At 55.2% G+C, this 15441-nt stretch overlaps 1 protein-coding gene across 3 annotated transcripts in view; it reads left to right on the top strand.

The window, feature by feature from the left end:
• The window catches only part of Unc13a (unc-13 homolog A), a 46557-nt gene extending 31593 nt beyond the window's left edge, over positions 1-14964 (top strand). For 2 of the 3 annotated variants that reach the window (XM_085843836.1, XM_085843837.1), the window contains exons 33-42: positions 146-298; positions 1884-2007; positions 3995-4033; positions 5254-5283; positions 6595-6651; positions 6852-6932; positions 7157-7304; positions 10602-10694; positions 10973-11132; positions 11921-14964. In XM_085843836.1, coding sequence (XP_085699962.1) covers positions 146-298; positions 1884-2007; positions 3995-4033; positions 5254-5283; positions 6595-6651; positions 6852-6932; positions 7157-7304; positions 10602-10694; positions 10973-11132; positions 11921-12221 — 1186 coding nt within the window. In that variant the 3' untranslated portion in view covers positions 12222-14964. The remainder of the gene's footprint in view (positions 1-145; positions 299-1883; positions 2008-3994; positions 4034-5253; positions 5284-6594; positions 6652-6851; positions 6933-7156; positions 7305-10601; positions 10695-10972; positions 11133-11920) is intronic. The other variant, XM_085843839.1, reaches the window with a different exon arrangement.
• Positions 14965-15441: the final 477 nt, after the last annotated feature.

Here is a 15441-nt window from a genome sequence, read left to right on the forward strand (position 1 = left end):
AGTCTCAGGGGAGAATGTCCACCATCTGGGCTTGTCGGTGCCGTTGCCTCCTAGTGTTGGGGACCCAGGCCACAGATCCTCATTGAGTGGCCTCACCCTCTGGGACACAGAACCTGGGCTGAGTACCTTTCTGCTGTGTCCACAGCTTCCAGCCACACATTGAGGAATGTGTCAGACAGATGGGTGACATCCTGAGCCAGGTGAAGGGCACAGGCAATGTACCTGCCAGTGCCTGCAGCAGCGTGGCCCAGGATGCAGATAATGTGCTGCAGCCCATCATGGATCTTCTGGACAGCAAGTGAGGGTGGAAAGAAGAGAGGGTGAGGGGAAGGAGGGAAGGAGGCCAGGCGCATGTGTGCCTGCTGCTGTTTCTGTGCATGTAGGGTGCCATGATAGACCAACGGCATGTGCATGAGGTGGGCTGAGTCACAAAATACTTACAAGGGTGGATGGAGGGCAGATGTTTAAAATATGGTGGACAGGTCCTTGGAAGGTGGGTGGGTGGATGGGTGGATAGGTGAGTGGGTGGATGGATGGATGAATGGGTGGGTGGGTGAGTGGGTGGGTGGATGGATGGATAGATGGATGGGTGGATGGGTGGGTGGATGGATGAGCAAGTGGGTAGATGGATGGATGAGTGGGTAGATGGATGGATGGATGAGTGGGGGGGTGGATGGATGAGTGGATGGGTAGATGGATGGATGAATGAGTGGGTGGGTGGGTGGGTGGATGAATGAGTGGGTGGATGGATGAGTGGGTGGGTGGGTGGGTGGATGAGTGGGTGGGTGGGTGGGTGGATGGATGGATGAGTGGGTGGGTGGGTGGATGGATGGATGGATGGATAAGTGGGTGGGAGGATAGATGGATGGATGGATGGATGGATGGGTGGGTAGATGGATGGGTGGATAAGTGGGTGAGAGGATGGATGGATGGATGGATGGATGGATGGATGGATGGATGGATGAGTGGGTGGGTGGGTGGATGGATGGATGGGTGGATGGGTGGATGGATGAGTGGGTGGGTGGATGGATGGATGAATGGGTGGATGGGTGGGTGGGTGGGTGGATGGATGAGTGGGTGGGTGGATGGATGGATGGATGGATGGATGGATGGATGGATGGATGGATGAGTGGGTGGGTGGATGGATGGATGGATGGATGAGTGGGTGGGTGGGTGGATGGATGAGTGGGTGGGTGGATGGATGGATGGATGGATGGATGGATGGATGGGTGGGTGGATGGATAAGTGGGTGGGTGGATGGATGGATGGATGGATGAGTGGATGGGTGGGTGGATGGATGAGTGGGTGGGTGGATGGATGGATGGATGGGTGGATGGGTGGGTGGATGGGTGGATGGATAAGTGGGTGGGTGGATGGATGGATGGGTGGGTGGGTGGATGGGTGGATAGATGAGAGGTGGGTGGATTTTTGGTGGGTGAGTAGTGGGTGGATGGATGGTGCATTGATAATGTGGTTTGGGGGATAATGGTGGTGAATTTGGGGGTAAGGTTGGTAGGTGAGGGGGTCAGCTGGGAAGCCCATGCTGGCAGATTGTCCCTCTCTTCAAGTTACCTAAGTCACCAGGAATTGTCTTTTCCTCCCTTGTCCTTGGCCATGACCTCAGTCCCTGTGTATCAGGTCTCCAGGCCTCACATTTCACTTGATATACACAGTGTTTGTTCATATTTGAATATCCTGCCAAGTCTGCCCTGAGCACTCCGTAGCCACCCTGCCTTCACCATGTGACCCAGGTGTTTTCCCCAGAGCCCCGCTGTTGGACTTCCCTGCACACACTGTGCGGTGCTCACCCTGTCACCCTGTCAGGGCCAAACCTGTGCACAGAGGGTGGTGGCCCCTCTCTCTGACCTCAGCCTCACCCCCAGCCTCACCCTGTTTGCCAAAATCTGTGAGAAGACAGTTCTGAAGCGGGTGCTGAAGGAGCTCTGGAAGCTGGTGATGAACACAATGGAGAAGACCATCGTCCTGCCGCCGCTCACTGACCAGACGGTGAGACTCCTGTCCCAGGACACTTGGCCATCTCTGTGAGGGAAGCCCAGGGAATGTGATGCCTCCAAGATAGGGGTCAGGACACTGACACTGGGGTCCAGGGGGTCACTCAGGTGTAATCAAGGGTGAACACTGGGGACAATTGGAAAGTCAGAGCCCATAGCTATCTCAAGCCAATTGTCTCCCTAACATCCAGTGAGAAGCTGGGGAATCTGAGATGAAGAGCCAGATGTGCCTGCACATGACACTGATAACACAGGCTGAGGGCCCAGGGCTGGTAGCAGGATGCCCAGGGGTGGACACTCATGTGGAGGAGGGTGGCGAGGCCTCAGCCAGGTGCCTGTAGCTGGGCACTCAGGACTGGTCCTCTGGGCAAGGCCAGGGCTGGGGCGGGGCGACATCGCCTCAGTGTCTGCCCAGAGCCACTCACAGTGACTTATTCCCCTCTCCCCACCCTGCCCCCGTTCCGGCTGGCAGATGATTGTAAGTAGAGACCCGTTTGTCCGTCTGTCTGTCCATCGTCCTTTTTCGTTCGCTGTGTGTTTGGACTGGGGCCGCCCCCACCCTCCCAGTGCCCCCTCCTCCCCTCACCTTGACTTTGTATCTGTGTGCTGGTGGGTGGGGCATCAAGAGGAGTGGGGCTTGGAGGCCACACCCCTCCCAGACTCAAAAGCAGAGCCTACCTACATCCACACTGTCAGCCTGTTCCTTCTTGCCCAATCCTGTCCCTGTCCTTTGGATGGAAACCCAGCAGTCTCAAGGGTAGAAAGAGGGGGGTGGAGTCCTCCCTCTCACATGCAGGTGTCTGCCATGCGGCCTGCTCAGCATGACTCCCTTAGTGCACAGGCACACACCAAGACATTTGGAGGCCCAGCTGGGAGACCTGGAGAGTATGTAGGCAGTCTGGGTGTTGCCACTTTGTCCAGACCATCACCTGGGAGAAACTCCCAACCTTGGTTTCTGGGAATGGGAAAGAATTGGAAAGAATTTCATGCCAGGGCTTTCTGAGCTACCAGAGTGAAAGGGAGCAATCACGGTATCCAAACGTTTGCCCAGTGACCCACAGACCCCTCAGTAAAACCATCCCCTCGGCCGGGCGTGGTGGCGCACGCCTTTAATCCCAGCACTCGGGAGGCAGAGGCAGGTGGATTTCTGAGTTTGAGGCCAGCCTGGTCTACAAAGTGAGTTCCAGGACAGCCAGGGCTATAGAGAAACCCTGTCTCAAAAAAAAGAAAAAAAAATCCCCTCCAACAACTCTCTATGAGTCAGGCGAGACCACCATGACATTTTACTTTGTCCCAAACTCACCTTCCCAGAGGACACAGCGTGGCATCATGCCCAGTGCCCAGGTTATAGTTGTAGGCAAACTGTAAAGGAAAACAAGACACAGACAGCTTGTGACAGGCCAGTGCCTGTCACAGCTTACCTTCATGACAGCCCTCTGAGGGAAGTCTCAATACAATCAATCTAGTGGGAAAAGCCAAGGCTGGGAGAGCAGCCTTCTGGCTCAGGCCATAGGTTAGAGATGGCTTCAGTTTAGATCTGTCTCAGTACAGAACGGGGATGCTTCTGTTAATATGGGATCCAGCAGGTTTCTTTGTACACCAAATGTAAATGGCTTGTATTTTGACAGTGGCGTTTACCTTGTGCTCTTGCTGGCTCTGGCCCTGGCACTCTTTTCTCCTCCTCTTTCTCACCCACCCTCTTCCCTCACCTTTCATCTCCCTTCCCATCCTTCCTCTCCCTCCTCTTCCTGGATTTCTCCATCCACCCCCTCCCCTATTGACTCCTCCCCTCCCCCTCCTCCCCTTTTTCTCTCTCTGGATCATACAGCTTCTCTTCTCCTTCCTCTCCTTCCTCTGTCTCTTAGGAGTGAGCCTCCACATTCCCCAGCATTCCCCAACCCTTAGTCAGTGCAGCCCTCCTGTTCCCACATGGGAGACTGATTCTCCTGGGTCCTGACCTCCATATGACATTGTCTCTGCAGGGCACCCTCTTGAGAAAACATGGCAAGGGCCTAGAAAAGGTAATGAGGACCTCGGCTTGCCGGGTCCGGGTGTCCGCGTGAGTGCTCCTGTGGTTCCTACTTGGGTAGGAAGGTCAGCTGATGCCACAGTGGGAGGCTGATCTTGATCTGGTCCCTAGGAACTGAAAGTCAGAGCTCAGATCCTTTTCTGGAGGTGGGGGGAGGGGGAGTATGTGCACAGCCCTTCTGTCCCTCAGCCCCAGACTCAGTTGATATCTGTGGTTTCTTCCAAGGACCACATCCTGGATGGCCCTGCACTGAGACATAGATTCTTGTTGCTTTAATGAATGTTTATTGTAAGGCTAAATGTGGCCAAATGTGGGCAGTTGCTTGACTGCGAACTTGATTGCAAGCTTGATTGCACAAAATGAATGTATCAGGGCCTCTCCATGCCCTGAATGGGTCTTGGTGTTATGACTGGAGCATAGGGTATTTCCACTCCCAATCACTCCTCGAGGCGCTGTGGTCAACGATGTATGAGTTTACATGTGATCATGCAAAGCATGTTGTGTGTTCTGGCCTGAGAGGTTCCTGATGTGTGAATTGATTGTATTTTTTTAAATTATTATTTTAAATGTCTGCAGAATCAGTCTGCAGGTCTAGAGTATGTGTCTGTGTGCATATGTGTGTTTGCCTGTGTGTATGTGTGGGTCTGCCTGGGGTGTGTGTGTCTGAGTGTGCAAGCATATGTATCTGTGTGTGCATGTGTATGTCTGTGTGTACATGCATATGTGTGAAAGTGTATGTGTGTTCATGCACATGTTCTCCTGTGTGTGCATGTCTGTGTGCAAGCATGTGTGCCTGTGTGTACATGTAAGCATGTGTGTTTATGGGTGTGTGTGAGTGTGTGTGTGTGTGTGTGTGTGTGTGTGTGTGTGTGTGTGTGTATGAAGGCACTTGGAGCTTGCAGGACTAATTAGGGCATTTCAGGCCTCCCCAACACTGGCTTGGGGCATGTGGGGGGTACAGAGACCTGGAGCCCTCCCTTTCCTTGCCTTCTCCTGTAGTCGGGGTTATAGCCTTCTAGGAGTCCCCAATATGTGCAGTGGTCAAGAAGTCTACACTCAGAGACAAAGGTAGATGCCTCAGATGGGAGGCACTAGTATCCACTTCAATGACTGGGGGGAGCTCACCCTATGATTCCAAGGGGCAGGGAAGTCCCACTGAGTATCCTCCCAACACGCATCAGAACTCTGACCTCCGCCTGGTTCTCTCCACAGGGCAGGGTGAAACTGCCAAGCCACTCAGACGTAAGCCTGGCCTCTCACTGTCTGTCTGGCTCCCACCCCATCCCTCTTCCTCCCTGCCCCTTCCTCTCTGTGGTCCGTGCCGTGCCGTCGGGGGCATCCTGTGGCCCTGTCTGTTATTTCTTCTTCCTCTGTCTGTCTGACTTGTTTGTCGGTGGGTAGGGAAGGGCAGTGGGAGGCGTGGAGGGTGCTCAGGAGGGCCCCTGCTTTGCACTGGAGCACAGGTGGGTGCAACAAGGGAAACAGGCCCAGACAGGTAGGCTCTGGTAACTCCAGCTCACAGCCTCAGGGAGCCCTAAGACTACAGGGCTGTGGTGCAGCAGAAGCCGCTCACTGAGCACTCACAGGGCCAGACTGTGACTTCTGTCCTGATGTGTGTGTGACGGTCTGGTTTCCATCCCCAGCAGGACAGAATAGCACACAGAGTGACAGCCTGAAGTCACAAAGACAGGTGGTGTTTCCAAACATCCTCCGCTAAACAGTCCAACCGATAGCCCTGGGCCATCCTAGCTGGTGGAGCCAGCTTCCCTCCCACAAGTTACTAATTAGCATGGAGATACCAGGCCCAGAGAAGACTAGGCCTGAGGTCTTGCAGTTCAGTGGAGAATCTGAGGATGGGACCCAGTCTACCAGGCATTACCTGTGATGAGACCAAGACAGCAAACAAGACATCAAGGAATTACACATCCTTTCAAGGCCATAGGGTGGCTGTGACCACCATCTAAAGGGGTAGCAGTTTCAGAGGGGTTAAGTCACCTATCCAGGGCTGCATAGCCTGGTTGGGGTTTTCACCAAGATCTGCCTGGCTCTGCATAGCCATAGTTGGCATCTGGTGGGCATCTTGGGGAGAGGGGAAGTATATGCAGATGCCAGTATGTGAGGAGTCTTCCTGATGCTCAAAGAGTCCCCCCCCCCAGGGGTGGCGAGGGGAAAGGAAATTCCCCCAAGGTGGGTCCCTGAATGCCCAGCCTGGCTCAGGACCCATTGCCATTAACAAGCCCATCTCTGTCCTCCCTCATCACGCCACACATGGGCAGGCAGCCACATGCCTGTTTCTCTTATGTCTTCCAGTTGTGAGGCCATGATGGGTATGACAGGGTGGGCAGTCTTCCCAGAGAACTGGGCTTCTCCTGCAACAAGGTGCCATGTGCTCCTGGATCTCACTGGGGCTCCTGATCCTGCTGTCCATGGGTCTCAACCATTGCTTGAACCTTTGGACAGGAACCAAGTTGGCAGTTGGGTTTGGGTCGCTCAGGATGGGGAACTACTTAGAAAATGCACACTCTCACCCGAGCCACCTGCTGTTTTCCACAGGGGACACAAATGATCTTCAATGCTGCCAAGGAGCTGGGCCAGCTGTCCAAACTTAAGGTGAGGGGGCAGAAGATCTCAGGAGAAAGACTAGGGACAGATCAACAGGCAAAAATCCCTGCTCCCAGACCTGAATCCCACTTAAAATGTCCTTGAGTATAATGGATCAAGGATACAGATCACTTGATCCACAGCATGGAAATCGAAGACTCACAGTGTCAAAGCTTTGCCCACCTAACCTCTCCCTGCCATCCCCACAGGATCACATGGTGCGGGAAGAAGCCAAGAGCTTGACCCCGAAGCAGTGCGCTGTTGTTGAACTGGCCCTGGACACCATCAAGGTAAGGGAGGGGCTACAGAGGGTTTTAAGAGAGAGCATGGGAAAGTGGAATTTGAGGAATGCATAGGAATTTACAAAGTAAAGTATATGGGTAGTGAGCAGGGAGGAACTTTCCATCTGTGCACACAGTAAATACAAAGGTCCTGGGGCAGCTGTGGCCTGGTGAAGATGGGGAGGGTGAGAGGTGCTGGGAGCCATCTGCAACCTCGCTGTGTCCACCCTCAGCAATACTTCCACGCGGGGGGCGTGGGCCTCAAGAAGACCTTCCTGGAGAAGAGCCCGGACCTCCAGTCCCTGCGCTACGCCCTGTCGCTCTACACGCAGGCCACCGACCTGCTCATCAAAACCTTCGTGCAGACTCAGTCAGCGCAGGGTAAGGGAATCTGGTGCTTTCTTCCCGAGCCAACCAGAGTCTCCCCGCCCAGCCACAGGCTCCTTCCCTGAATGACTGACAGACCTCAATGGGGGCGGGGCATCCGACATCTAGGCACCAAAGGCGATTCTTTCAAGACAAAGAAACAAGGGGTGATGGACAGCCGTTGGAGGGAATCTCACTGACTCCAGAAGCCAGGATTTTAAAGCTTCCAGGGCAATGGAGTGACTGTCATTGAGGGGCGGGACCTGGTTGTCCGCTCTGGGGCAGGACTTCTATGGTACTCTTAGAATAGGGGAAAATTGACAGCTCCAGGTGAAATCTGATGTCATGGATTCAAAGCGTAGCTTCCTCCTTGGGGGCGGGGCCTCTGCGCTATGTCAAAGATGTGGAATGATTGACAGGTCTAGGAGGCTCAAGGATCTGGCCCTGGGAGGTGTGGGGACCTGGGAGGTGCTGGGCCTCAGGTCTCCCCCGATCCCTCTGTCTGTCTGTGTTGCTTCTGTCCCCGTCCCTCTGAGCTCTCGTGCAGCAGCTGAGGCCACAGGGCAGGGGTCCAAGGTCCTAGAATCTCTTTCTCTCTCTCTCTCGGGACCCCCGTTCAGAATTACCCCAAAGGTGCCAGCTGGGCAGAGGTTGGTGACCTCAGGCTTTGTTCTCGTGGTGGAACGAGGAAGGTTGTTATCTATGGCCCCCAACCCCGCACAGCGGGTGGAGCCCAAGCCTCAGTTTCCTCTCCTGTTCTTGTTGCTTTTGGTGTCCCTAGTGTTCCCGGAGTGGGAGGCTGTCTGTCTGTCCGTCCGTCTGCACTGACGTTTCTTTCTCTCTCCCCTTCTCTCTCTCTCTTTCTCTCTCTCTCTTGCTCTCTATCACACTCTCTCACTCTCTCTTGCTCTCTCTCTCTCTCTCTCTCTCTTGCTCTCTTGTTCTTCCTGTTACTCGCTGCCCCCTTTCTGCGCCTCCCCCCCCCCGCCCCCTCCCCCGCCACGTACACTCCTCCCTCCTCTCCTCCTCCCTCCCTGTCCATCCTGGTCAGTCCATGGTGGAAAAGGGACTAGGTTTACCCTTAGTGAAGACGTTTGTCCTGAGATGGGTACGTGCCTGCGCCGCCCGCCACCCGCACGCGGTGCCCGGTGCCTGCGCCCTTCCCCCTGCCCGGCTAGTAAGACCCCGGCCTTCCCGCACGGGGGAGCCATGTCCTCGCACATGGGGAAGGGCGGCTTGCTGGCTCCACCCAGGGAAGGAGTCCCCATCCCTTTCTCTCGAGACACACGCATCCCAGGCTGGGCCTGCGCCTTCCATTCCCAGAAAAGCACAAAAAAACTACACAATGAAGTGTGCTCAGATCCTAGGTCAGCCATTCTGCAGCCAGCCTCCTCCCTGACTGTTCTGTCACCTGGAAAACAGGGATAGTCAAGATGGACATTTCCAGATGTGCCTGATGACACAGGCCTGTGGTCCCTGTACTTGGGAAGCAGTGATAGGGGGATCACATGTTCCCACCAATCTTAGTCAAATACCCGCCCCCATCCAAAAAGAACTTGCATCCTGTCCAGTCTTCCCACAGGCACCTGAGGTTTCCTGTGGTTGAGGGTCAAGGCAGCCTCCTTCCCCTACAAGGGACTATGGTTATGGTGGGAGGGTGGAGTGTGTAACAGCCCCTTCCTGGTGGAGCCAGCAAACCTGGGGTGGGGGCCGGCACCGCCCCCTCCTCACTTCTTACTAGCCTGGGCCTTGATCTGACCTTTTACACAACCCACCATGTCTAACTCCCCAGCACCCCACCTCTGGCCCGGACTGAGCTTGCTGAAGCATTGGCCTGGGGGGAGGGGGCTGAGCATGTGACTGGGGAGGTATCTGAGATGATATGGGTGGCCACCTGAGGTGGACAGTGCTGGGGCCATGAGCGCAGGAGTCTCCTGGCCGCCCTGTTTCCTGATCCCCATCACTTCCTGTCCAGCACAGGTAACCTGGATGGACCTCTGATGATCACCTTGCCTTCCACATTCTCTTCCTTGCCATGCCCGTGCATGGGGTGCCCTGGGAGTGGAGAGCTGCCTGGGGCGGGGCGGGGTGGGGTGGGGGGTGTTGGTGAGGTGCTGGTGGCCACAGCCTCACAGGCCCTGGGATGTGCATCTGAGTCACAGGTCTGGATGGTTAAAGCAGTAGTTTTTAAGCTGACCCCTCATGAGTCCCCAGCATAACCAGCATGAGACTTCATGGTGATTGGGAGGAGCCCTGCGCATGGCTACCACACAGACAAATTCGTTGACTAGGAAACTAATATTAGGGGTGTGTTGACATCAGGAATAGCTGGATCCAGATTCCAATGCCATTGGTCAATTGGTTTCCTTGAAGACCTTTGTGACCAGATGACAATAAAAATTAGGAACTGAGTTTCTATTAGCCCAGCCTGGATCACATGATCATGGAGAGAGCAATCGCTGCTTCTCGGGCAGGAAATGCCCTGTGTGGACTGTTGTAGCTCTCTAAGTCACCGCAGCTTTTGAAGAGCTGCTCGGTGGGAACTGAAGTTTGCCAGTAGATCTGGAGTCAGGACAGGGGCGACAGAAGCTGTTATGTCAAGGGGCAGGGCATTCTGGGAGGCTTCAGAAGGCTGGGAAGGAGCCTGTGGGTGGGGCACTGGACTCTAAGGGCCTCTTGGGAGGGACCCTGCAAGAAGACAGAAGTGCTTCCTTGGAGCCTGAGATGGGAGCCACGGGAGGCTCTTGAGCAGAGGAGGGATGGGGTCTGCTAGGCCGTTTTTACTGTTGTATTGGTGGCCGAGAGGGAGGAGAACCAACCCTGGGAAGCGACTAGCCTAGGGTGTCAGGGCGGGAGCTGAGCCAGGTCTGCAGAGGCACATGAGCAGACTCCAGATACATTTTGAAGGCAACATAGTCAGGACTTTTCTGGGTCCCACCACCTCGGGCTAGTGTGAGGACAGGAGATTGGATGGACAGAGGAGAGAGGGAGGAAAGCTGGGGACGAGTCAGCGGCACTGATAGCCAGAGAGAATCATTGAAGTAGGCTCAGGAGGCAGGGAGAGCCCAGGAGAAAATGAGGCAGATGCACTCGGCTCAGGGAGGTTAGGAGATTTTGCCTCAAGTCACACATCGAAGCAGCAAAACCCCACAACTTAGGACTCTTGGCTTCCTAGTGGCACCTGCCATCCCCTCCCCTCAGTGCTTCTGTGATCTGTGGCTGCCAGCACAGGGTGGGGGAGGTGACTGAGGGTGCTCCTGGTGGGTGGGGAAGAGCCTAGTTCACATCAGGCATCTTCCCTGTCCCACCCAGGCTCTGGTGTGGAGGACCCTGTAGGTGAAGTGTCCGTCCACGTGGAGCTGTTCACGCATCCGGGAACTGGGGAACAGAAGGTCACAGTGAAGGGTGAGTTGGCCCGATGAGGGAAGGAACCAAGTTCAGACTCACTGAAGCTCAAGGGCAGGGAACTGTTTTCTTTGGTGGTTTAGAAAATGGAAAAATCCTGAGCTAAATCCGTGTCAGGCTTAGCTGCATCCGGGAATTCCAACAGGACCCCAAGCCTTAGTCCCTTTTCCCCAGTCTCCTGTCAGAGAGGCTTGGGGAGTCTCTTTCTGACCTGAAAAACCAGAGAGTGGTTCAGTCACACGGGGGAACATCACTAGACTTCCCCTCTACCCCAACAGTGGTGGCCGCCAATGACCTCAAGTGGCAGACTTCTGGCATCTTCCGCCCGTTCATCGAGGTCAACATCGTTGGACCTCAGCTTAGCGACAAGAAACGCAAGTTCGCCACCAAATCCAAAAACAACAGCTGGGCGCCCAAGTATAACGAGAGCTTCCAGTTGTGAGTCGGGTGGGGACACCCTCAGATGAACCTCAGGACCAGTGGGTGCCACTGGTGCCCAGGGGTGGTGGGCACAGCCATTGCCAAGGTGCAAAGGGGGACTTTCGGGTCACGGTCCCTTCCTCAGATAGGTCCCTGGGGAGGTGAAATGCTTGGGGTAGGGGTAGGAGGGAAGAGAAGATGGGCGAGAGGATCCTGGGTGCGGGAGTGAGGTCACAGGGGTCAGGGCCTAAGAACAGCTGGCCTGCTCCGGCCAATAGCTTTGTCATTTAGTGTAGTTGGCTCGAGTGTGGTGCAGGGTAGGGATGGCCGCCACACGCGGCAGAGGTGGGTACTGGGGAGATGGGATGATAGTCGGGGGCTACAGGAGGCTGACTGGCGTGGCCCGATCCCAGAAAACTGAGCAGAAGGCAGGGTGCAGCAGGGCCCGGAACGGGGCGTGGCCAGCATGGGTGGAAGGAGTGGGCGTGGCCGGAGCCCAAACTCAAGCTGCTGCGCCTTAGGGATCTCAGCTGCGCTGTGGGGTTCACTCCCTCGCCTGCCCTACGGGATGCGCTGGGCAGATCCGGTCTGGGCTGTGGGTTTCCTAGTGGGCGTGGCCTAGTTGGCGGGCTTTTTGTGGGAGCGACCAGGGTAGCGTGGAAGGGGTTCTCTAGCCAACTTCCCAGGAGTACGAACTACTAACGTATGTGGCAGCGTGGTGTGAACGGCTCGCTGGTGGCTCCTCTGCGTGACGGCGGGTGACTGGGCTCACGGTGGCCTCTCGCTGAGCCGGTCCTTGCCCACAGTTCCCTGAGCGCCGACGCGGGCCCCGAGTGCTACGAGCTGCAGGTGTGCGTGAAGGACTACTGCTTCGCGCGCGAAGACCGCACGGTGGGGCTGGCGGTGCTGCAACTGCGAGAGCTGGCCCAGCGCGGGAGCGCCGCGTGCTGGCTTCCACTCGGCCGCCGCATCCACATGGACGACACGGGGCTCACAGTGCTGCGCATCCTGTCGCAGCGCAGCAACGATGAGGTGGCCAAGGAATTCGTCAAGCTCAAGTCGGACACGCGCTCAGCCGAGGAGGGCGGTGCCGCGCCTGCGCCCTAGCGCGCGTTTCGGCGGCGGGGCGGGGCCTGGGAACGGATGAGGCCCCGCCTTCCATAGGCCACCGTCTCTCCAGAGGCCACGCCCCTGCACCTCAGTGGCCTTGGCTGGGGAGGCCCTGCCTCCTGCCCCTGGAAAAGCCATAGAGGGTCCGGTGCCCAGGGCATGGGCTGGGCAGGCCTGCCTGGGAGGCCGGGTCGTAGCCTCTGGTGTCTGTGCAAAATACAGTGTGGGGTGGGCTCTCAAAAGCACACGCGCCCTCGGCGCACACCTGGGGCTGAGGGCGCCTCTCTCCGCGGACCCCGCCCTCAGCAGCGGGCCCATTGGCAGCTGGCGACATCCTGCTCGTGCCACACACGGTGGGCTGAGCTCCGACGAAAGGCTCAGCCCCCATCGCTGCTAAGTACCCGATTTAGAATCTCCCCGATTCTTCCCCGAGGGCCCCACAGGCCAGGCGCCCCCTCCCCCCAATTGAACCGGTTGCCAAACAAGTTTCTGTCCTTGCCCTTCCTTCTGGGACTTTAGTCGGAACCGGCCTAGTCAAGAAGGGGGAGGGGGGTGGGGTTTTCCCAGAGCCAAGGGCCCCCATCCCATCTTTTCTCCAAATCCAGTCAGGAAATAAGAGATCAGAAACTAGGAAGGAGGGAAAGAGCGAGAATATGAATGTGTATTTCTGAGTGTCCTGTGCTTGTGATAAAGGGATGACCCTTTTCTAATTGGCTTTGAAACACAGCATGTCCCCTGAATGTCACGTGCAGTGACAGGGTAGAATTCAGGCTCTTACATAGGATCCAGGTTTCATCCATGGACAGGGAGTTCAGAGGCTACATTCCATACATTGAGGGGGGACTCGATCCCGACCACACTGGAGCTCAGGAGCTCAGGAGGGAGTGATTTACACTTTAGGGCATCAAACATGGCTAAAGGGGAAGTGGTCTAACCAGAGATCAATCATATAAAGTTTCTACATTGCTGGCAAGAATGTGGGGGTTTGTGTGACAGAGCCAAGATAGTTATGGTGACCTCTGCACGTGCGTACGTGCGTGCGTGCGTGTGTGTGTGTGTGTGTGTGTGTGTGTGTTTTCTAGCCCCAGAATGTTGAAGGAAGTACATGGGAGTGTTTGTCTAGGGAATTGTTCTGACTCCCAGGCTAGGACTGTTTGAAATTTCCTTTTATTTACCCAGAGACCTCCTACTCATCCCTCAGCACCCATTACAACCCCGCCACACCCCCACTCCCGTACAAAATCATTACTCAAGGAATTCCCCAGTATTCTTTCCCTTTTCTGATTTGGCCCTGATGTCATGAGACTGAGGTGTCTTTGCCTGGCTCTGGCTAAATTCCAGGCTGAGGCTTCAAGGGAGCCCTAAGCTTCCCCAGAATAAGCAGGTCACAGTCATTGAAGGAAGGTCGTGCTGACTTGAATTGTATTGAGAGTGGCTGAGGGTCTGCATATGACCCCAATTCACATGCATGGTTTTCATTACAGTTTCCCCTGACTTGACAGATACCCCTATGTGGGAGGTGTCCAAGCTGAGCCCAGGACACAATAGATGGAAGTAGAGCAGAGGGCTGAGCTCTGATCTCAGGACAGCCCCAGATATAGCAATGTCCTGAAAGGAAGTTATTCCAGGGCCTGGCTGGTTGGGTTCTTACCACCTCCCCTGGTGGCCCCTTGCTGCTGGAGTCCTACATTAAAATATACTGGGGTGCAGCTCCAGAATCCACAGGTCAGGGACGGTTAGAGACTGGTTAGCCTGGCCTTCAGAAGGCAGGAAGAAGCCACAGCCCCACCCACAGGAGAGGCAGATGCCAAGGGGTGAGGGAGGCTGCAGTGTGGGCAGAAGAGGGAGGAGGAAGAGCAAGTGGAAGGGGCTGGGGTCCAGGCTTATCTATACCCTACCTAGACTTCCTCAGTCAGGGGGCTAGGGCAGAGCTCAGCACCTGCCAATCATGCATCGTCCTAGGTTTCTTTCCCAACGTTGAAAAATTAAAAAGGCCCTGCAGTCAGCTCACCATGTCTGGGCAAGTCAGCACTTGAAGGTTCGCCCTCTGCACTCCAGTCTGTTTCAGGCCCCAGGGCCTGTCACCTCACCTGCCCCATCAGACATGCAAAAAATCAAGTGCACCCAGAACTCCTGGGGACCTCTCTCAGCCTGGACCGCAGACCTCTCAGGTCCCAAGGGCAGCCCTGCTGGGGGTGGGACAAGGTGCAGGGTCGGCTTGATTCTGCCCACTCCACCCATCTACCCCAGCATCTTTCAGGACCAAAGCTGGCTCTGTGGACCCACCTCCCTCTCCTCTTTACATCTTATTGTTTTAAAAATCGAATTTGGCTGAGCTGTTGGATCCGGGTGACACAGGTGACAAGCAAGAGTCCCCTGCACCCCAGAAGGTTCCTGACCCAAGCCCCTGCCGTGCAGCCCAGGGAGCCCCTCTGACTCGCCTTTCTTAGCATGTGACTGCAAAGGTAGAATCCCAGTATCGTGCTTTTGGTTTTTCGGGTTTGTTTTTGTTTTTTGGAGGGATTTTTAGGTCCACCCCGTTAGTCCAGCATCTTTCAAGATGCCCTCAATTCTCAGTCAACACGTGACTTGGGACGCATACCCGGGGAGTGTTCATGAGTGCATGGAGTTGAGATGTTTTGCACTATTTTGAATTTTTGGTCTCTGTAAAAAATATTTTATTAACATTAAAAAAAAAAAGAAAAAGAAAACAAAAAACAAACAAACAAAAACCACAGAATCCCTGAAACTGGCTGGAGTTCTTGAGCTCCTTTAGACAAAACCTCAGTAGGGGCCTAGTAGGTAAAGGTGCTTGCTGCCAAACTGGAAGCTGAATTCAACCCTGGGGATGCACATGGTGGAAGGAAGACTCCCTGAAATTGTCCTTTCACCTCCACACACTAAAACTGTTGGGGGCTAGACATATGCAAAAGACTGGGCTGTCTTTACTCAGAGTATTTCTTCTCCCAGAACAAGTATACCCTGCTTAGCCAGCAAGCATACCCATGGGTACCCCAAACCAACCGAGAAGCAGAGGCCTGTTAGAAGGGGGTGGGGCACTTGGTTGTTGGAATGCGGCACCGTGAACTCATGTGCTTGTCTGTCATCACAAGCCCTGGGAGGTAGAGGCAGAAAGATCAGAATTTAAGATCATCCCTGGTTACATAGTTGGACAGCCTAGGCTACATGAGAACCTAGAAAATAATTGCACATACTA

The sequence above is a fragment of the Mus caroli genome, unplaced genomic scaffold (assembly GCF_978045245.1).
Source record: "Mus caroli unplaced genomic scaffold, Mus_caroli_1 scaffold_10, whole genome shotgun sequence".
NCBI lineage: Eukaryota > Metazoa > Chordata > Mammalia > Rodentia > Muridae > Mus > Mus caroli.